The sequence below is a fragment of the Carcharodon carcharias genome, chromosome 13 (genome assembly GCF_017639515.1).
Source record: "Carcharodon carcharias isolate sCarCar2 chromosome 13, sCarCar2.pri, whole genome shotgun sequence".
NCBI classification, from domain to species: Eukaryota; Metazoa; Chordata; class Chondrichthyes; order Lamniformes; family Lamnidae; genus Carcharodon; species Carcharodon carcharias.
The window spans coordinates 74,692,956-74,715,082 of record NC_054479.1 but is presented as its reverse complement, the minus strand read 5'-3'; the positions used below and the strand labels follow the sequence as shown (position 1 = coordinate 74,715,082).

The 22,127-nt window shown below is 45.0% G+C and overlaps 1 protein-coding gene across 3 annotated transcripts in view; it reads left to right on the top strand.

The window, feature by feature from the left end:
- The first annotated feature begins 5,557 nt into the window (after nt 1-5,557).
- LOC121285458 (stromelysin-3-like) overlaps nt 5,558-22,127 on the top strand; it is a 112,840-nt gene continuing 96,270 nt past the window's right edge. The window contains exon 1 of one of the 3 annotated variants that reach the window (XM_041201897.1): nt 5,558-5,653. In XM_041201897.1, the coding sequence (XP_041057831.1) occupies nt 5,639-5,653 (15 nt within the window). In that variant the 5' untranslated portion in view covers nt 5,558-5,638. Of the gene's footprint in view, nt 5,726-7,072; nt 7,162-22,127 lie in introns of those variants that run through there. The other 2 variants (XM_041201896.1, XM_041201899.1) reach the window with 2 other exon arrangements.

The following is a 22,127-nucleotide window of genomic DNA, read 5'->3' as shown; positions in this document are numbered from 1 at the left end:
GAGATAGGAAACAGAATAATGGTTAATGGGTATTTTTCAGGCTGGAGGAAGGTTTGTATTGGCGTTCGCCAGAGTTCAGGATTGGGACCTTGCTTTCCCTGATGTATGTATATATATATATATATATATATATATATTTATTTGGTGTGCAGGGGACAATTTCAAAGTTTGCGGATGACAAAAACCTTTGGAGGATTGTAAACTGTGAGGAGGACAGTGTAGAACTTCAAAAAGACATTGACACGTTGATGGAATGGGCAGTTAGGTTGCAGGGTTGTCGAGATAAGCCCGGGAACTACAGGCCAGTGAGTCTCACGTCAATGGTAGGGAAATTATTGGAGAAATTTCTGAAGGAGACTATCTATCTCCACTTGGAGAGGCAAGGTTTGATCAGGGTTAGTCAGCATGGCTTTGTCAGAGGGAGGTCATACCTAACAAATTTGATTGAATTTTTTAAGGAGGTGACCAGGTGTGTAGATGAGGGTAGTGTAGTTGATGTAGTTTATATATATTTCAGCAAAGCCTTTGACAAGGTCCCATATGGGAGACTTTTAAAGAAGGCAAATGCACATAGGATACAGGGTAATTTTATAAGGTGGATTCAAAATTGGCTTAGTTGTAGAAGGCAGAGGGTGATGACAGAAGGATGCTTTAGTGACTGGAAGCCAGTGTCCAGTGGCATACCACAGGGATCTGTGCTGGGTCCCCTATTATTTTTCATTTATATAAATGACATAGATGACTATGTGGAAGGTAGAATTAGTAAGTTTGCAGATGACACAAAGATTGGCCGGGTGGTTAACAGTGAGATTGAGTGTCTTGGGCTACAGGAAGATATAGACAGGATGGTCAAATGGACAGATAAGTGGCAGATGGAATTTAACCCTGAAAAGTGTGAGATCATACACTTTGGAATGAGTAATTTGACAAGGAAGTATTCAATGAATGGCATGGCACTAGGAAGTTCTGAGGAACAAAGGGACCTTGGCGTGTGTGTCCATAGATCTCTGAAGGCAGAGGGGCATGTTAGTGAGGTGGTGAAAAAGGCATATGGGACACTTGCCTTTATCAATCGAGGCATAGATTACAAAAGTAGGGAGGTCATGTTGGAGTTGTATAGAACCTTGGTGAGGCCACAGCTGGAGTCCTGTGTGCAGTTCTGGTCGCCATATTATAGGAAGGATGTGATTGCACTGGAGGGGATGCAGAAGAGATTCACCAGGATGTTGCCTGGGATGAAACATTTAAGTTATGAAGAGAGGTTGGATAGACTTGGGTTGTTTTCGTTGGAGCAGAGAAGACTGAGGGGTGACCCGATCGAGGTGTACAAGAATATGAGGGGCATGGACAGGGTGGATAGGGAGCAGCTGTTCCCCTTAGTTGAAGGGTCAGTCACAAGGGGCATAAGTTGAAGGTAAGGGGCAGGAAGTTTGGGGGGATGTGAGGAAAAACCTTTTTCCCCAGAGGGTGGTGACAGTCTGGAATGCACTGCCTGGGAGGGTAGTGGAGGCGGGTTGCCTCACACCCTTTAAAAAGTACCTGGATGAGCACTTGGCACATCATAACATTCAAGGCTATGGGCCAAGTGCTGGTAATGGTATTAGGTAGGTAGGTAGGTCAGGTGTTTCTCACGTGTCGATGCAGACTAAATGGGCCGAAGGGCCTCTTCTGCACTGTCTGTGATTCTGTGATTCAAGATGAAGTTCAATGCGAAGAAGTGTGAGGTGATGCACCTTGGTACAAAGAACATGGAGAGACAGTATAAAATAAAGGATACTATTCTAAAGGGTGTACAGGAGAGAGAGACCTGGGTGTATATGTACATAAGTCATTAAAGGTGGCAGTACAGGTAGAGAGAGCTGTTTCTAAAGCATGCAGTATCCTAGGCTTCCTTAATAGGGGCATAGAGCAGGGAGGTTAAGATGAACTTATATAGGACACAGCTTAGATCTCAGCTGGAGTACTGTGTACAGTTCTGGGTGCCACACTGAAGGATGTGAACAGATTGGAGAGAGTGCAGAAAAGATTTACAAGCATGGTTCCAGGGATGAAACACTTCAGTTATGAGGAGAGATTGGAGACGTTGGGACTGTTTTCCTTGGAGAAGAGAAGGCCAAGAGGAGACCTGATAGAAGTTTTCAAAAACATGAGGGGCCTGGACAAAGTAGATAGGGAGAAACTGTTCCCACTCGTAAATGGATCGAGAACAAGATGGCACCGTTTTAAAGGGTTTGAGAAAACAAGCAAATGTGAGGTGAGAAAATACTTTTTTATACAGCGAGTAGTTAGGAATTGGAATGCACTGCCTTGGAGTGTGGTGGAGGCAGGTTCGATTGAGGCATTTGAGGGCATTGGATGATTATTTAAATAGAAATAATGTGCAGGGTTATGGGGAAAAGGCAGGAGATTGGCACTAAGTTAAAATGCTCAGAGGACCGGTGCAGACACGTTGGGCTGAATGGCCACCTTCTGCACCGTAACAATTCTGTGATTCCATTCACCAAGTCCCATCTTCCTTATCCTTACTCTATCAATAGCCATTATATCATCCCCTTTCTGACAATGTAAAAATAGAATCCATCAGGAAAGGCACATGCCAATCCAAATTTATGAATTCAATCATGCACAAAGCATACAACCATAAACTAATCACCAAAGCAAAATACTGAGGATGCTGGAAATCTGAACTAAAAGCAGAAAATGCTGAAAAATACTCAGGAGGTGAGAGAAGGAATGAAAGGGAAATCCTGTGTCAGGGTGGAGATTAAATGACAAATGTTGATGGAGACTGGAAGAAACAGAGAGCTGACAGACTGTCCTGCTGGTGATGGAGGTGCAAAGAGATTGGACAGCTGTGGTGATGCGAGCCTGGTGAGGGCCAGAAAATAGGCAACTTTTAAATGATAGAGAGCATCGGAAGAGTTATGGATGTAGGTGGAAAAAGACTAGAGAAAGGGGAGACTCAGAAGAAGTCATATTGGACCCAAAATGTTAACTCTGTTTGTCTCTCCACAAAAAGATGAAGAAAGAGTAAGAGCTCAGGGAGAGGGGTCCAGATGGAGGGAGAATAACTGCAGATGTGTGAAAAGCTCCCCTAATCATTCCTGGCCAAAGACGTGACCATGGAGATGGGGGTGATGTAAGAAGAACCCAACATCATGCAGAAGCTGAAATGCATCGAGGTGAGAGGATAGAGCTGAGACCTTCACTAAGGACTGAGCATTCAGAGTCAGAGAGGGAAAGTTGGAGGGTATCATGAATACATGACATGGGGTGAGATTAGAAGAAGAGATGGGGTCAGAAGGAAGTGACGGGGAAGAAGGTTCCGGAGTGACATTGGTAGCCAAAAGTTAATGGAACTTGTGATCCTTCACAACTGAAAGGAAGATGAAAAGCTTTTTCTTAAAAGTGTGGAATGAGATGAAGAATGAAATGAAATTATGGAGCAGGACAGCTTTGAGGCAAAGTGAGTCAATGCTGCTGAAGAGCGAGAGCGAGAGTGTGCACGTGATGGCGCTTTCCTTTAGTGTCTGTCTTCGGTGTGTTTTTGGTTCTTCGGGTGCTCCTTCAAGATTCTTCCTCAGTGGCTGCAGCATGATTGGTGAAGTGCTACTGACCTCCAAGTGAGGAGACTGTAGAAGATCTTGGAGGACCAGCTTGAGCAGCTTTGGGCCTGGACCCCTAGATTCAGGCTGAACCGCCTTGGCCTGGGTTGCAATAATCTGGTCTGACTGGCTGATTGACAACAGCGAGGGCACTGGCACTGACAGAGGTGGGAGCAGGAAAGCTATCTTCCCAAGAGAGAACAGTACATTCCTATTCCATGGAGCCACTGCCAGTCTCCTGGTGTAGTGCCTCAGCCAGCAATCCCACTGACCTGTTGGAGAATAGATTGATGGATTGCTGTGATGTTCTGGACGTCCTTTTTAACAGTGATATCTAGAGCCATTGTCTGAGCAGCAGTCTGAGCTTGCAAGGAGCAATCTGAGCTCCTGAACCTCTGATGGAAGTTGTTTGTACAGGGATGGAAACTGGAACCTTCAGATGCTGTGTCATGGCGTGTTGAAAAGGATGGGCTTCAGGGTCTGCACAAAGCCTTGCCCAAAGTTGGTGTTGGACGCCTCCATGCTCCTTGACATTGAACACAAGTTTCCTAGTACACCAAGTATATGGTGTACACCACTTAACCTTCTTCTATCATCTGGCCCATTGAAATCCACAGAACTAGTCAACAGCAAAACTAGTGTGCAACCTGGGCCTCTGGCAAGCTGGCATATGCGTTATCCTTCCCCAGCCCCTGCGCTGTCTCCTGACATATCCTCATTATCAATCACTTCATATCCACCAGAATCCGCACCTCAGTGATGCCTCTTTTGCAGGATAGCTAGTATTGTCTCCTCTATGGGGTTAAAAGGTGTAGGCACACTTGCCCTCCTCCAGTTTCTTCCTGATGTCTGCTACTTTCTCCCGTAAGAAAGAGGGAAGTGCACCAATGAGTGATGTACAATGTGTTTAGGTGGTGTGGCTGTCATTGAATAACTACCAATGTGTACAAATGGTGTCTTGTAGGTGGCTTGCATTAGTGCTAAGTATGGGAGAGTGAGATAAAATATTTGAATTATAAAGTTGAGCACTGATTGATGGAGATTGTTGGTAGGTGGTTGTTGGGGGGTGTAATTGTGCAGCTGGTAGGATATACCTTATCAAAATGAACTTGTTCACCTTGACAACTCATGTCAGATTGTTAAACTTTTTCCTTGGAGCAACTCATGCCATTGACCTCCGTTGATACTTGTTCCCACTGTGCTTGAGCATCTGTCAGGACTTCCTGCTCCCCTGTGGATAGAAGGTACCTCTCCTTCTTTCCACCTTTTTTACCAAGCACTCTGAAAACATTGGCATGTGTTCAATCACATGTTCAGACATTGCTCAACGTATTACAGCCCAGGTTGCCTATCATAAAATCTCCCACCACTTCTTGCACCTCCCTTTTAATAGGTTCAAGATGCCTTTAGGTTCACTAATTACTCACAATCTAAGGCAATGAGCAGTCATAGGTAGCACTGCCTACCCACTACCCCCAGAAATCCTGAAAAACAGCTGCAATTAGTTCAAAAGACTGTTACAACAGTGGTTGATATAGAATACAAAAACAAAAATACCTGGAAAAACTCAGCAGGTCTGGCAGCATCTGCGGGGAGGAGCACGGTTAACGTTTCGAATCGGAATGACCCTTCGACAGAACAACATCTGTTGAAAGGTCATTCCGACTCCAAACGTTAACCGTGCTCCTCTCCGCAGATGCTGCCAGACCTGCTGAGTTTTTCCAGGTATTTTTGTTTTTGTTTTGGATTTCCAGCATCCGCAGTTTTTTGCTTTTATCTTAGTGTTGATATAGAATAACCTCCCAACAAGGATTAATAGAGAAAACTCACTCAACAGGGGTTAATATAGAATAACAACCCAACAGGGGTTAATAGAGAAAATTCACTCAACTGGGGTAACCACCCAACAGGGGTTAATAGAAACGTACACACGCCCACGTGATGTTTCTAGCTGTGAATCGAGAGCAGGATCGGGGAACAAAGCGGTGCGGTGTATAAAAGGCGGATTAGACTGAGAGTCTCACTCAGTCAGGATGTTGGTCAGTGCGGTCAGTCTCATTTTGCTTGTCTGTAGCAGCAGTGCTCTGCCGACTCCTCGGGGGCAGAAGCGGCATCGCCGGGTAAGAGAGCCTCTTGCAGCTCCCTGCTCAGAATGTCAGGCGAAGGGAGGAGAGCTTTTCTGTTGTAAAACAATTTCGCAGCTGCATCCTGCGGCTCTAGCACAGGTCTGAAACTATGGCAATTGGCTCAAGGTTTATTAAACTGCAAAATGTTAAATTGCAACATTTAAATTGCGCCGGCAATAAAGTGCCAGTTACAGCGGGAATTTGAAATTAGGAAAAAGTTGCAATGGCTGAAATATGTTAATGTGTTTAATTGATGAAGTAATCAAACAATGTACATAGAGTAAACTGTATATAATACAAACTTTTATATTGATGCATCCAAATTCATATAACTGCATCTATTATGCACTATTTATATGGTTATTGAATGTGTATAAGATCTGAGTGAGTGTATTGGATTCCCGTGAGGAGCTGTGGATGAGTGTGTGTGTGTGCTCCTCACTCAGCTTCCTGCTGATCTCGCTGACTGTGCTGTGCCTGGTGCCCCTGGAATACCCCCCTGGTCCATGTCCTTCTCCCTCTCCATCAACCCATGGAGAGAGTGTTTTGAGTGAGGGCTTGGGAGATGCAAGTGCTGACATGCTCCCAGGTATTCACCATAATATGCAATAAAGGAGGCAAGGCAACAACTTTTAGCAGACCTTGAAAGGAACTAGTTCCCTGTCTCTAACTGAATAGCAATCCTCATCTGTGTCAAAACCACCTCAGACTGAGGGGTGCACTCCACTCCCAGGACTGGGAGTGGGACAGGCCATCCCCACCCTGGTAGATCAGCCCCGTCACAACTCTCAGCACAAATCCCTTGTATCTGAGGGCTGGAGATTTGAATAAGTCTCTGGGAGTTAAAGAAGGAATTCCCTGGGGATTATTGCTGAGCTTTCTGGAACTTGCTGACGCTTGATATTTCCAAACATTAAACAAACTTGTCTGACTAGTTTACAAAGGTGAGAATTCGCCCCTGAAATGAAGCCTGGGGATGAAGTCAGTGAGTGTCATTTTGCCGTTCTGAGTCGCAACTTCAGCGGGTTGGTTCACAATCCAGGCAACTGATTTCTGTTGTTCCTGTTAACATTAGCCTCTCCTTATCAGATCCTTCAGTCGCACGGAGTGGTGATATTGACAGAGTAAGGGTGAGTGTTGGGGGAGGGGAGGGGGAAGACTGCGTGTGTGTTTATGTGTGTTTGGAGTCGGGGGCATTGGGGGTGCTGGAGGTAACTGGACAAGGCGTAAGGGATCATTCAGTGTTCAGTAAGTAGTAAACATGTGGGATGTTGATATCTTTGGTATTACTTTCTGTTCAATTTTGTCCACAAATATTTTCATTTTCTTGTTTATATGCAGGAAGTACTTAAAGTGGAACATTTTTGTTTAAAGCATAGAGCTGTTGTGCCAAACTCTCCCAAGGCAAAGCTTATGATAACTTTTAGAAGGTAATAAATGGTAGTTATATAACATTGATCAGTGAGTCCACAAATGATAACAGGAGAAAAGGAAATTGATTTTTAACCTCACAGGGAGCTATCTCTGAGGGTGATCTAACAGAGGCACAGTAATCAGTTAATGTAGATAGAGTTAACCCAGTGCCCATCATGATTAACTCAGCAGTAGCGCTCTCTCCTGAGCCAGCTGGGTTCTTGAGCAGAGACTTGAGTGCCTAATCCAGGCTGACCCTCCAGTACTGTGGTATAGCACTCCCACAATATCAGAGATGTTAAACTTGCCAGCCTCCTTGGGTGGATGTAAAAGATCCCTTGGCACAATTTTGATGAGGAATAGGGGAGTCCTTGCAGCAACTTGGCCAATATTTATCATTCAATACCAATAAAACAGATCACCTTGTCATGTATCTTGGTGCTGTTTGTGGGAGCTTGCTGTGCCATGGGTAGGTATATTCTGATGTGCCGTGGGTATATTCTAGAGTAGTGTGTCATGGTGTGGGTATATTCCAGCATGGCGTGTCATGGGTATAATATTCCGGTGTGGCATAGCGTGGTCATATTCCAGCATGCCGTGGGTATATTCCAGAGCAGCGTGTCATGGTATGGGGTATATTCCAGTGGCATGGTGTGGGTATAACATTTCTGCATGGCATGGTCATATTCCAGAGTGGCATGCCGTGGGTATATTCCAATGTGCTGTGGGTCTATTCCGGCGTACCCTGGACGTGTTCCAGAGAAGCCATGGGTATATTTTAGCACGACATGGGCATATTCCAGAGTGACATGGCATGGTGTGGGTATATTCCAGTGTGGTGTGGGTATATTCCAGCATGGCATGGTGTGGTCATGTTCCAGAGTGCCTTGCCATGGGTATATTCTGGTGTGCTGTGCATATATTCTGGTTTGTCGTGCCGCGGGCATATTCCAGAGCGGTGTGCCGCGGGCATATTCCAGAGCGGTGTGCCACGGGCATATTCCAGAGCGGTGTGCCGCGGGCATATTCCAGAGCGGTGTGCCGTGGGCATATTCCAGAATGACATGGTATGGTGTGGGAATAATGTTCTGGCGTGGTGTGCCGTGGGTGTATTTGGGCATGCCATGGGTATATTTGGACATGCCTTGGCTATATGCTGGCCTGGTGTGGTGTGGGTATATTCCAGCTAAGTATTTTGGGTTAGTAGCAGAAGGCAAGGTTTTTAGTGCTTAGTCTAATACTTAATTTAATGGTGTATGATTTTATAGAGTAGATTTTTTTTAAGCGGTTAAAGTTTGTGTTTTTGTGTTTGCTTTAAGGCTATATAACTGTTATCTAACGTGCTGGACAGTTTGTTACATGCACAATTCTGTGCCACATGGTAACTCTAGGACACTTCATATGTCCTGGAAAACCATGTGCATGAAGTGCTGCCAGATGCTCCAGCTCAATCTCTGGCAGTGCGTACAGGAAGCTGAAAGTTTCGTGGGCTGGACGTGTTAGAAGGTGGTGAGCCTGCAAGCTGCAGAGAGTTCAGGAGGAAAGCAAGTGGGTGACCACCAGGTGGACTAAGAGGGCTTCATATTTTTGGGGTTAGTATTGAGATAGGAGAGTTCTGTACAAGCCAGACAGGTTGCACTTGAACAGGTCTAAGAGCACTGTCCTCATGGGGGATGGTGGGGGTTAACTTGTGCTGTTTGGGGAGGTTCAAACTAATTTGACATGGGGGGAGAATATGAGGATGCAACAGCAGAGAGGTGAAACAAGATGCACAAAAAGCTACAAGGGACAGACGGCAAGAAAATTTAAAAAAATGCGGAAAGAGCAACAATAAGATGGAGGGAAAAAAACAGTTGACTAGCATGGTGTTGGAATGTAAGGAGTATTATGACTAAGGTTGATAAGGTAGAGAGACATGTTTCCACATGGATTTATGACACTGTGACTATAATATAGGCAGAATAAGAACTAAACATTTTTGTCTGCAATATTATTCAGGAGGGATGGGGCAGGAAAATAGACTGGAAGGGGTGGCAGTATTGATCAGGGATAACATTACAGTTCCACATTTATTGGAAGGTTCAACGACTGAATCTTTTCAGTTTGAGTTAAGGAACAGAATGGAGCTGTTACATTGAGATTTTACTATTGACTCGCAAATAGTGATGAAGAAATAAAGAAGCAAATCAGTAGGCAAATTCCAGAGAAAAGTAAATAATAGAAGACTAATAGCAGGAGATTTCAATAACCCTAATGTGTACTGGGGAAAAAAACATGAGTGAAAGGTAAGGAGGGTGAAGAATTCCTAAAATATGTACGGGAGGACTCCTTAAATCAGTACTTTTCTCACCCAGTGAGGAAGGAAACTATGCTGGATCTGGTTCTGGGAATGAAGTAGGCTAAGTGGAGTGTGTGTTTCAGCGGGAAAAGATCTGGGTAAGATTGACTTTAAAGTAGTTACGGGGAGGGACAAAAAAAGGTAGGAAGAAATACTAACCTAGAAAGGAGCTAATTTCAGTGATTTGAAAAGTGATCTAACACAGATGCACTGGAAACACAGATTGACTGAGAAAATAGTATCTGAGCAATGGCAGGCCTACAAGATGGATACACCTCAAACCAATCATATTCCCATAAGGAGGAAAGATAGGGCAGACAACGCTAGAGCTCCCTGGATGACAAAGGAAATACAGGTCAAAATAAAACAGAAAACATGCTTTATGACAAATATCGGGTACAGAATAGAGTGGAAACCCAGGCAGAATCAGAGTGCAGATGAACATTGAAAAAGGACATAAGAAGGGCAAAGAAAAAATACGAGAGATTAACAGGTAAAATTAGAGTACCCAACAATATTTTAGACATGTAAAAAGTTAGCTAAAAGAAATGGTGAAGCTTATTAGAAACAGGAAAAAAAAGGAAATCTTGTGGAGGTACAGGATGTGACTAAGGTACTGATACTGAATGAATACTTTGCATCTGTCACCACAAATATAGCCAGTGCCTCCGCAATTTCCACATTGTATATTTTTGCATATTTCATTTGGATACATCTCATCTGCTCTTGGTGCCTTATCAACTTTAAGTACAAACAGCCTATCCAATACCACCTCCTTATCAATTTTAAATCCTTCCAGTGATTGAGCTTCCTCCTCTTTTACCGTGACCTGGGTGGCATTTTCTTCCTTGGTAAAGACAGATGCAAAGTATTCATTTAATACCTCAGCCATGCCCCCTGCCTCCATGTGTAATTCTCCTTTTTGGTCCCTAATCAGCCCCACTCTTGCTTATACCACCCTTTTACTATTTATATGCCTATAGAAGATTTTGGGATTCCCTTTAAAGTCAGCTGCCAGTCTCTTTTCATATTCTGTCTTTGCTTCTCTTGTTTGCTTTTTCACTTCCCTCTCTGGATCTTCTGTATTCAGCCTGGTTCTCAAATGTATTATCCACCTGACATCTGTCATGAGCCCACTTTTTTTTCTTCTTCATCTTAATCTCTATCTCTTTTGCCATTCAGGGATCTCTGGATTTGTTTGTTCTACCTTTTCTGTTCGTGGGAATATACTTTGACTGTGCCCGAACCATCTCTTCTTTAAAGGCAGCCTATTTTTCCTGCCAACCTTTGAATTAATCCAAACCAATTTATCTGGTCTAGATCCATTCTTACCACATTGAAGTTGGCTTTCCCCAGTTAATTATTCTCACTCTGGATTGTTCCTTGCCCTTTTCCATTAGCCAACCTAAATCTTATGATACAATGATTACTGTCCCCTAAATGTTCCTCCACTGGCACTTGATCTACTTGGCCCACCTCATTCCCCAGAACTAGGTCTTTCTCATTGGACTGGACACATACTGCTGTAGAAAATTTCTGACCACAGTCTAGGAATTCTTGTTCCTCTCTGCTCTTTACATTAAACTACCCCAGTCTATATTCGGATAATTATAGTCCCCCATTATAGCTACACTATAATTCTGCACCTCTCTGAAATAACATTGCAAATTTGTTCCTCTGCATCTTTCCCACCAGTTGGTGGCCTACAGTCTACACCAAGCAATGTAATTGCACCACATGCCTGTTTCTTCCCCCATTCCCCCTCTCCTTGCACTTTCATAAGCTACAGGGTGACCATATCTATAAATGTGCTATTCACATAGCAGTTAACCTTGGTGACAGCAGCTGCTGCTCAAGTTCTGTCAATCCAAGCTCCAGCTGCTGTAACTGATGATACTTCCTGCACGAGGACACAGGAAGCCAGTGCAGGTGAAGCAGCCAGACTCCGGTGCCCTGCACCTGTAACTATATTTCACCCTCTTTGTCCTTAATGGATCCACTCCACCTCTTATTACCCATTTCCTGTTTGCATGTTGGTAGATTTTATGTTAACTATCATTCTATTCTCATTCTCTCTTTGCCAGTCTTATTTTTTCCTTCACTTCCTCTCAACTTACTGCATTTGTTCCTTGCTTGAAGACTTCATCTGACTAGCATCATATACCCTCTTTTATTTTGTTTCATCATATTTTTGACCTTCCTCACCATCCAAGGAGTGCTGGTTCTGGTTTCCCTATCCTTTCCCCTTGTTAGAATGTATCTAGCCTGAATGACCCATTGTTTCATTATAGTTTTTCCTGTCAGTCTTTGGTTCTGTTTTAGCCTGGCTAGATCCTGTCTCATCCCTCTTCCATTTAGATGTTCTACTTTTTCTTGCTCTGCTCCATTGCTAATCTAAATCTTATGCAATGATTACTGTTATCCTAGTGTTCCACACAGATACTCAGTCCACTTGGCCCACCTCATTCCCCAGCACCAGATCCAAATTTCTATTTCCTATTTGTACTGAGAATATACTATCAAGAGGCTCTCCTGAACACATTTCAGAAATTCCTCCCCTCCTTACTATTTGCTCTAACATTATTATAATCAATAATTGAATAATTAAGTTCTCAAAATCATCACTCTATAGTTCTTTCACATCTCTGTGATTTCTCTGCATTGTTGCTCCTCTATCTCTCTCTCTCACTATTTGGAGGCCCATAGAATACTCCCAGTAGCCTGATCATACCTTTCTTCCATCCCAACTCTGACCAATTAATTCTGTCCTTGCCATTTCAAGAACATCCTCTCTTTCCACCATTACAATGCCTTCCCTAATCAGAACTGATCTATGATCCAGTTAGGGACCATTAACATTTAAAAAGAAATCCAAATGCCTTGTTTTAACCTATAGAACTTAATCACAAGATTTCACATTTTTAAACAAAACATGAATTTTATTGTTTATAAGACTTAAACAAAACAAGCACAATTAACTTAACATGATGGTTCCTAGCTACATATGTTCTGCACTCAGGTTTACTCCCTACTTTCCCCAAGTATTCTCTTGAGACAGGTCAACCTTAAAATGATTTATTTCTGTAGGGACCACTCATAATGCCACAGTGCTCTGAAGAAATTTTTCAACTTCAGCTATTCTCAGCTGAATACTTTCATTACCCTCTCTTGACTGTGGAGATCTCAGTCCCTTGTTCTGGCTACTTTTCCAATACTTCCAAGCAAATTGATTGCAATAAGATATTGTGAGACCCAGTGTAAATTCTCCCACTAGCTTCAAACTAGGCAACCTTCCAGCTTCTGTTCCTCACAAAATTCAAACTGATATTAAGCCTCACCTGCCTGCCACGTGGTCAATGATGAAGTTAGGGTTTTACTCTGCTTCCGGTGCAGGTCTGTCTGTCATTTGATTTGACTAACTGCTGTGAGCTGCAAATCACATGAGGTCCAAACTGCATTGAAAATCCTCTGCCAGCATTCGCCCGGATAAATTGAAACCAGAGCGCCTTCCTAAACTCCACTCTGGACTCTCCTCAGACTAACCTTTAAATTAATTCTCCTTCACTTAGCTTCTTCTCTGATCTGATGAAATAAATGGGCTTTAAAACCTTTTGGGACTTACTGAATGCTTTTAAACTAATTTAGCTCTAATTCCCAAAACAAAACCATCTCTGGACTGCACTTCTTCACAAACAGTATAGACACAAGGTCTCCAGTTCCCCAGCCAACCAACCCAGCTATTGTTTTATGGTCTTTACCTTTTCTAAGCTATTAACCTCTTAAATGTAACAGACTGTAACGCACTTTAATAGCATTTATCCCTTTTTTTACAGTTAAACGTTAATTTCTAAAACTAAAAATTATATACTAAAACAAATGAGCCATGAACTAGATATTTGCAACATACCATCTCCCTTTTATCCCCTTCCCTACCTTTCTGAACACTTTGTATTTTTTAATATTGAGCGCTAGGGTTGCCAATTGTGCTTAAATTTATTCCTGGAGATTTCATCACATGACCCCATGCTCTAGCCATTCATCAGCCAACATATCAATCCTTGTGACATACTGCTTTCCCACGCAAAATAGAAAACAAAAGACTCATTACCCAATTGGATGATGCTTGACTGTCAGCCAAACAGCCTTTTTTTTCCCTTTTTCAATATTTTTGTATATGGTAAAAAGAAATGTTCAAGAAAAAGTTTTTAAAAACTATCTTTTGTCCCTATGATTTTTCTTCAGGGTTGCACACAACAGTGTCCTGGAAATTGATCTTCAATTCCTGGAGAATCCAGGCCAATTCTGGAGGGTTGGCAACCCTATTAAATGCCAGCCCTCACTGCTTTTTAAACCATTTTTTCAGTGATTTCCACTACATCATATTCCCACATGGCTATTTTGCTTGAAGCTCACCAAGCTTATTCACCACACCTCGTGGAGGCTGAGCGTCAACTCGCAGACACTTCCTCCTACCTCTCCTTGGACCATGATCCCACCACTGAACATCAAGCCATTGTTTCCAGGACTGTCACTGACCTCATCTCCTCTGAAGATCTTCCTCCCACAGCTTCCAACCTGATAGTCGCCCAACCTCAGATGGCCCGCTTCTACCTCCTACCCAAAATCTACAAACAGAACTATCCCGGTAGACCGATTGTGTCAGCTTGCTCCTGCCCCAGATAACTCATTTCTCGTGATCTTGACTCCCTTCTCTCTCCCCTTGTCCAGTCCCTGCCCACCTACATCCATGATTCCTCTGACACCTTACGTCACATCAACAATTTCCAGTTCGCTGGCCCCAACGACTTCCTCTTCTCCATGGACGTCCAATCCCTCTACACCTCCATCCCCCACCAGGATGGTCTGAGGGCCCTTAGCTTCTTCCTCGAACAGAGGCCCGAACAATCCGCATCCACCACTACTCTCCTCTGTCTGGCTGAACTTGTTCTCACACTGAACAATTTCTCCTTCAACTCCTCTCACTTCCTCCAAATAAAAGGCGTGGCTATGGGTACCCGCATGGGCCCCAGCTATGCCTGTCTCTTTATGGGATATGTGTAACATTCCTTGTTCCAGTCCTGCTCCGGCCCCCTTCCACAACTCTTTCTCTGGTACATTGATGATTACTTCGGTGCTGCTTCGTGCTCTCGTCGGGACTTGGAAAAATTTATTAATTTTGCTTCCAATCTCCACCCCTCCATCATTTTCACGTGGTCCATCTCTGACACTTCCCTTCCCTTCCTTGACCTCTCTGTTTCAATCTCTGGTGATAGACTGTCCACCAATATCCATTACAAGCCTACCGACTCCCACAGCTACCTCGACTACAGCTCCTCACACCCCGCTTCCTGTAAGGACTTCATCCCATTCTCTCAGTTCCTTCGACTCCGCTGCATCTGTTCCAATGATGCTGCCTTCAAAAACAGTTCCTCTGACATGTCCTCCTTCTTCCTTAACCGAGGGTTTCCACCCACAGTCGTTAACAGGGCCCTCAACCGTGTCTGGCCCATCTCCCGTGCATCTGCCCTCACGCCTTCTCCTCCCTCCCAGAAACATGATAGGGTCCCTCTTGTCCTCACTTATCACCCCATCAGCCTCCGCATTCAAAGGATCATCCTCCACCATTTTCGCCAACTCCAGCATGATGCCACCACCAAACACATCTTCCCTTCACCCTCCCTGGTGGCATTCCGTTGGGATCGTTCCCTCCGGGACACCCTGGTCCACTCCTCCATCACTCCCTACTCCTCAACCCCCACCTATGGCACATCCACATGCCCACGCAAAAGATGCAACACCTGCCCCTTCACTTCCTCTCTCCTCACCGTCCAAGGGCCCAAACACTCCTTTCAGTTGAAGCAGCATTTCACTTGTATTTCCCCCAACTTAGTGTACTGCATTCGTTGCTCCCAATGCGGTCTCCTCTACATTGGAGAGACCAAATGTAAACTGGGTGACCGCTTTGCAGAACACCTGCGGTCTGTCCGCAAGAATGACCCAAACCTCCCTGTCGCTTGCCATTTTAACACTCCACCCTGCTCTCTTGCCCACATGTCTGTCCTTGGCTTGCTGCATTGTTCCAGTGAAGCCCAACGCAAATTGGAGGAACAGCACCTCATCTTCCGACTAGGCACTTTACAGCCTTCCGGACTGAATATTGAATTCAACAACTTTAGATCGTGAACTCCCTCCTCCATCCCCACCCCCTTTCTGTTTCTTCCCCCTTCCTTTTGTTTTTTCCAATTATTTATATAGATTTTTCTTTTTCCCACCTAATTCCATTATTTTTAAATCTTTTATGCCCCCCCCACCCCCACTAGAGCTATACCTTGAGTGCCCTACCATCCATTCTTAATTAGCACATTCGTTTAGATAATATCACCAACTTCAACTCTTCTGTGTTCTTTTGTCTGTGACATCTTTTGATTATCTGCTCCTATCACTGCTTGCTTGTCCCTACAACCACACCACCCCCCTCCACTTCTCTCCCCCCACCCAACCAACCAACAACTCACCCCCCCCCCCCCCGCCGGACCTTAAACCAGCTTATATTTCACCCCTCTCCTTGCATTCACCCAGTTCTGCTGAAGGGTCATGAGGACTTGAAACGTCAACGCTTCTTCTCTGCCGATGCTGCCAGACCTGCTGAGTTTTTCCAGGTAATTCTGTTTTTGTTTTGGATTTCCAGCATCCACAGTTTTTTGTTTTTATCTCTTTATTCACCACACTCTGTGTGTTTACGTACATACGTTGTAAACCTGGCTTTGTAGTCCTCCTTGGTCTGCTTCTAAATAAATATGAAACTACTCCCTTCTCTCGTACTGTCCAACACTCACTCCTTTTATGTACCTTATTCGTCTTTTTTTTCTACTTCTATATGTTGGGTGCCCATCCTCCTTCCAATTTAGCTTAAACCCTTCCCAGTGGTGAACCTCCACACCAGGACTGGGACCAATGTCCTCTTATGGTGCAACCTGTCCCTTTTGAATAGGTGCCTCTTGTCTCAAAACTTGTCCTAATGCCCCAAGAACCTGAAGCCCTCCCTCCTGCACCTGCTCTTGCTAGCACACAGCACAGAATAATCTCAGGATTACCACCTTTGATGTCCTACTTTTAAACTTCTCCCTAACTCCCGAAAATCTGATTTGGCTTTCAATACCTGCCCTCTCTGTCATTGGTACCAATGTGTACCACAATATGCTTTGGTTCAGCAACCCCCGCACCTCACCACAAAATATACTACACCTTTTCCATGATGTCCTTTACTCTGCCACTGGCGAAGCAACGCACTATGTGGGACTCACAATGACGTGACAGAAATGCCTGTCCGTCCCCCTAGCAACGGAATATCCTATAACACCTGCAGTACTTGCTGTTCCCTCCTGTGCAGTCCCTTCCACATTGGTGCCATGGTCGACAGTGTACTCCTTCAGAGGTCCAGCGGCCCCTAATGCTGACTGCCAGTTTGAGAGTGGTACACACCCTGAAGATTCTTGTACTACTTGCTTCTTCCTACTCTTCTAAATGAACTCTCTCACAGCCTGTGGGATGACCGCCTCCTGGAATGTATGATCCAGGAAATTCTTATCCTCCATGAAGCTTCACAGTGACTCCAGCTACCCATCAAACTTGGAAATCTTGAGCTTAAGCTCAAAGCTAGAGACAGTTCTAATATTTGGTCCAAGACACATGAAGTGTCCTGGAAGATCCCACATGGCACAGGAATCAGAAGCAACAGGTCTCAGCTACCCATCCATGATCTAAAAAATGTCAATTCCCTCTTTCAGAATCCCAATAATAATAGTTTAAGCAATCCATTTCAATTCCTGCCTCAAAGCCTGCTCTCTGCCAGTACTTTAGTGGTGATTGTGGTAATGTCACTAGACTAATAATCCAGAGACCCACAGCAGGAAGCTGGTGGAATTTAAATTCAATAAAATCTGGAATTAAAAGCTAGTCTCAATAATGAAACTATCATCAATCATCATAAAATCTGGTTCACTAATGCCCTTTTCAGGGGAGGAATTCTGCCGTACTTACTTGGGCTGGTCTGCATGTGACTCCAGACCCACAGCAATGTGGTTGACTCTTAACTGTGCTTTGAAATGGCCCAGCAAGCCACTCACTTCAAGGGCAGTTGGGGATGGGCAACAAATGCTGGCCTTGCCAGTGATTCCCACATCCCATGAAAGAATAAAAAGAACTTACTTTATCCTTATACTTAGGGCCTTCTGGACTGAATATTGAATTCAACAACTTTAGATCTTGACCTCCCTCCTCCATCCCCACCCCCTTTCTGTTTCTTCCCCCTTCCTTTTGTTTTTTTCCCAATAAATTATATAGATTTTTCTTTTTCCCACCTATTTCCATTATTTTTAAATATTTTTAAATATTTTATGCTCCCCCCACCCCCTCTAGAGCTATACCTTGAGTGTCCTACCATCCATTCTTAATTAGCACTTTCGTTTAGATAATATCACTAACTTCAACACCTTTGTGTTCTTTTGTTCTTTTGTCTGTGACATCTTTTGATTATCTGCTTCTATCACTGCTTGCTTGTCCCTACAACCACACCACCCCCCTCCACTTCTCTCCCCCCACCCAACCACCGCCCCCCCATCTTAAACCAGCTTATATTTCACCCCTCTCCTTGGATTCACTTAGTTTTATAGAAGTGTCATGAGGACTCGAAATGTCAACTCTTTTCTTCTCCACCGATGCTGCCAGACTTGCTGAGTTTTTCCAGGTAATTCTGGGTTTGTTTTGGATTTCTAGCATCCGCAGTTTTTTGTTTTTATCTCTGTGTTTAATTGACTGCCACTGCTCTTCAAGAAATGCCTACCTCCTTGAAGCAGTTCTGTTCGTCTCTGCGACATGATTTCCGTATCTCTCTTTTGCCTTGTTCACCTTCATTGCTTTCCATTTCTCTCCTGGTGTTTGACAAGGTGTTTACTAAAACCCGCGTTCACAGCCATATCTCCTTTCTCAGTGACTGTCTCTGTCTCCGAATTACCCCACGTGGATTTCAAATGAAATTCCACCCCTCATGTTTTGAACCCACCCAGGATTACAGGTATTTCTGGGACATAAAACGTTTCTCGGACTGCTGTTCCCGTCGCATCCTGAGATCCACACTCAGTGCCATGCGCCACCATATGAACACACTCGACCTCTCCCTCCAGCAGCACCGCCATACCCTTTTTCAAAGCTGCGCGTGCCCCCAGTTTCATTTTATCCTTCAGCTCATCCGACGCCTCAACAAGAAACTTTTTCTCTTTCTCTCAAGTGCTAAGGAACGCAAGCTCCAACAACTCATCGACACCAACACACATCTAGGACCCTCCACCCCTGCCTGTCCCTCCGTCCCCACCCTTTCTTCCAATCCCAACCCCAGCCGTGTATTCACTATATCCCCTGACCTTCCCCTCTCCGATGCTGAACGTTCAGTGCTCAGCAAAGGACTTAGTTTCATACCTCTACGCCCTCACCTTAATGAATTTCGGGCTCGGCACAATGCTGAACTCTTCTTCCGCCGTCTTCGTCTCCGGGCTCACTTCTTTGGGCAGGAGTCCTCTCCCCGTTCAATGGATCCTTTCACCCACATCCAATATTCTCCTTCCACCTGGACCCCTCCCTCTGGATTCTTACCTTCTCTTGATCTTTCCATTGAGAACTGTCGGCGCGACATTAGTCGTCTCAATTTCTCTGCTCCTCTCACCCATTCTAACCTCTCTGTCTCTGAACTTACTGCACTCCATTCTCTCAGGCCCAACCCTGACATCATCATCAAACCCGCTGACAAGGGTGGTGCTGTTGTTGCCTGGCGCACTGACCTCTACCTCGCGGAGGCTGAGCGTCAACTCGCAGACACTTCCTCCTACCTCTCCCTGGACCATGACCCCACCACTGAACATCAAGCCATTGTTTCCAGGACTGTCACTGACCTCATCTCCTCTGGGGATCTTCCTCCCACAGCTTCCAACCTGATAGTCGCCCAACCTTGGACGGCCTGCTTCTACCTTCTACCCAAAATCCACAAACAGAACTGTCCCGGTAGACCAGCCATGTCAGCTTGCTCCTGCCCCACAGAACTCATTTCTCGTTATCTTGACTCCCTTCTCTCTCCCCTTGTCCAGTCCCTTCCCACCTACATCCATGATTCCTCTGACACCTTACGTCACATCAACAATTTCCATTTCCCTGGCCCCAACCACTTCCTCTTCACCATGGACGTCCAATCCCTCTACACCTCCATCCCCCACCAGGATGGTCTGAGGGCCCTTAGCTTCTTCCTCGAACAGAGGCCCGAACAATCCCCATCCACCACTACTCTCCTCCGTCTGGCTGAACCTGTTCTCACACTGAACAATTTCTCCAAATAAAACGTGTGGCTACGGGTATCCGCCTGGGCCCCAGCTATGCCTGTCTCTTTATGAGGTATGTGTAACATTCCTTGTTCCAGTCCTACTCCGGCCTCCTTCCACAACTCTTTCTCTAGTCCATCAATGATTACTTCGGTGCTGCTTCATGCTGTCGTCGGGACTTGGAAAAATTTATTAATTTTGCTTCCAATCTCCACCCCTCCATCATTTTCACGTGGTCCATCTCTGACACTTCCCTTCCCTTCCTTGACCTCGCTGTCTCAATCTCTGGTGATAGACTGTCCACCAATATCCATTACAAGCCTACCGACTCCCACAGCAACCTTGACTACAGCTCCTCACACCCCGCTTCCTGTAAGGACTCCATCCCATTCTCTCAGTTCCTTCACCTTCTTCGCATCTGTTCCGATGATGCTGCCTTCAAAAACAGTTCCTCTGACATGTCCTCCTTCTTCCTTAACCGAGGTTTTCCACCCACGGTCGTTAACAGGGCCCTCAACCTTGTCCGGCCCATCTCCCGTGCATCTGCCCTCACGCCTTCTCCTCCCTCCCAGAAACATGATAGGGTCCCCCTTGTCCTCACTTATCACCCCATCAGCCTCCGCATTCAAAGGATCATCCTCCACCATTTCCGTCAACTCCAGCATGATGCCACCACCAAACACATCTTCCCTTCACCCTCCCTGGTGGCATTCCGTAGGGATCGTTCCCTCCGGGACACCCTGGTCCACTCCTCCATCACCCCCTACTCCTCAACCCCCACCTATGGCACCACCCCATGCCCACGCAAAAGATGCAACACCTGCCCCTTCACTTCCTCTCTCCTCACCGTCCAAGGGCCCAAACACTCCTTTCAAGTGAAGCAACATTTCACTTGCATTTCCCCCAACTTAGTGTACTGCATTCGTTGCTCCCAATGCGGTCTCCTCTACATTGGAGAGACCAAATGTAAACTGGGCAACCGCTTAGCAGAACACCTGCGGTCTGTCCGCAAGAATGACCCAAACCTCCCTGTTGCTTGCCACTTCAACACTCCACCCTGCTCTCTTGCCCACATGTCTGTCCTTGGCTTGCTACCCAACGCAAACTGGAGGAACAACACCTCATCTTCCGACTAGGCACTTTACAGCCTTCCGGACTGAATATTGAATTCAACAACTTTAGGTCTTGACCTCCCGCTTCCATCCCCACCCCCTTTCTGTTTCTTCCCCCTTCCTTTTGTTTTTTTCCAATAAATTATATAGATTTTTCTTTTTCCCACCTATTTCCATTATTTTTAAATATTTTTAAGTCTTTTATGCTCCCCCCACCCCCACTAGAGCTATACCTTGAGTGCCCTACCATCCATTCTTAATTAGCACATTTGTTTAGATATATATCACCAACTTCAACACCTCTGTGTTCTTTTGTTCTGTTGTCTGTGACATCTTCTGATAATCTGCTTCTATCACTGCTTGCTTGTCCCTACAACCACAACCCCCCCTCCACTTCTCTCCCCCCACCCAACCACCCCCCCCCACCAAAACACACACACCTTAAACCAGCTTATATTTCACCCTTTCCTTGGATTCACCTAGTTCTGTCGAAGGGTCATGAGGACTCGAAACGTCAACTCTTTTCTTCTCCACCAATGCTGCCAGACCTGCTGAGTTTTTCCAGGTAATTCTGTTTTTGTTTTGGATTTCCAGCATCCGCAGTTTTTTGTTTTTATTACTTTATACTTACCCTGATTTGAAATTTTAAATTTCCCAGTTCCTGGTTTGAATGAGTGCCTTAGAGAGAGAAAGATAGAGAAATACCAGCCAGTCACTTACCTGCTTTCTTGTGACATCATGTAGATTTTTTTTCTTTTAACCCACTTTGTCCACTCACAACCCCCAGCTCGATATATCCCATTAGTCTCACTCGGCTCTCGCTCCCAGCCCCCTGTGCCGCCGCTCTCGCCCCCGGCTCCTTGTACCGCCGCCGCTTTATTTATCTCCATCAATCTCACTCCTAGTGTCAGGTTCCTCTGCCACCGCTCTATCCCCAGCTGTCTCTCTCCACTGACAGTCCAGTGCAGCACATCCTTGGTAGTGCACTGGTCAGAGGAGCCATCTTTTGAAACTTCAAATTGAAGCCTTGTCTGTTTTCTTGGGTAGATGTAAAAAAATCCCACAGCCCTATTCCTCTGCTTTTCTGTGACCTGGCCAAAATCTACCCATCAATCAATATCACTATTTTAAAAAATAAATTATCTGGTCATTTTTGTCATGCTGTTTGG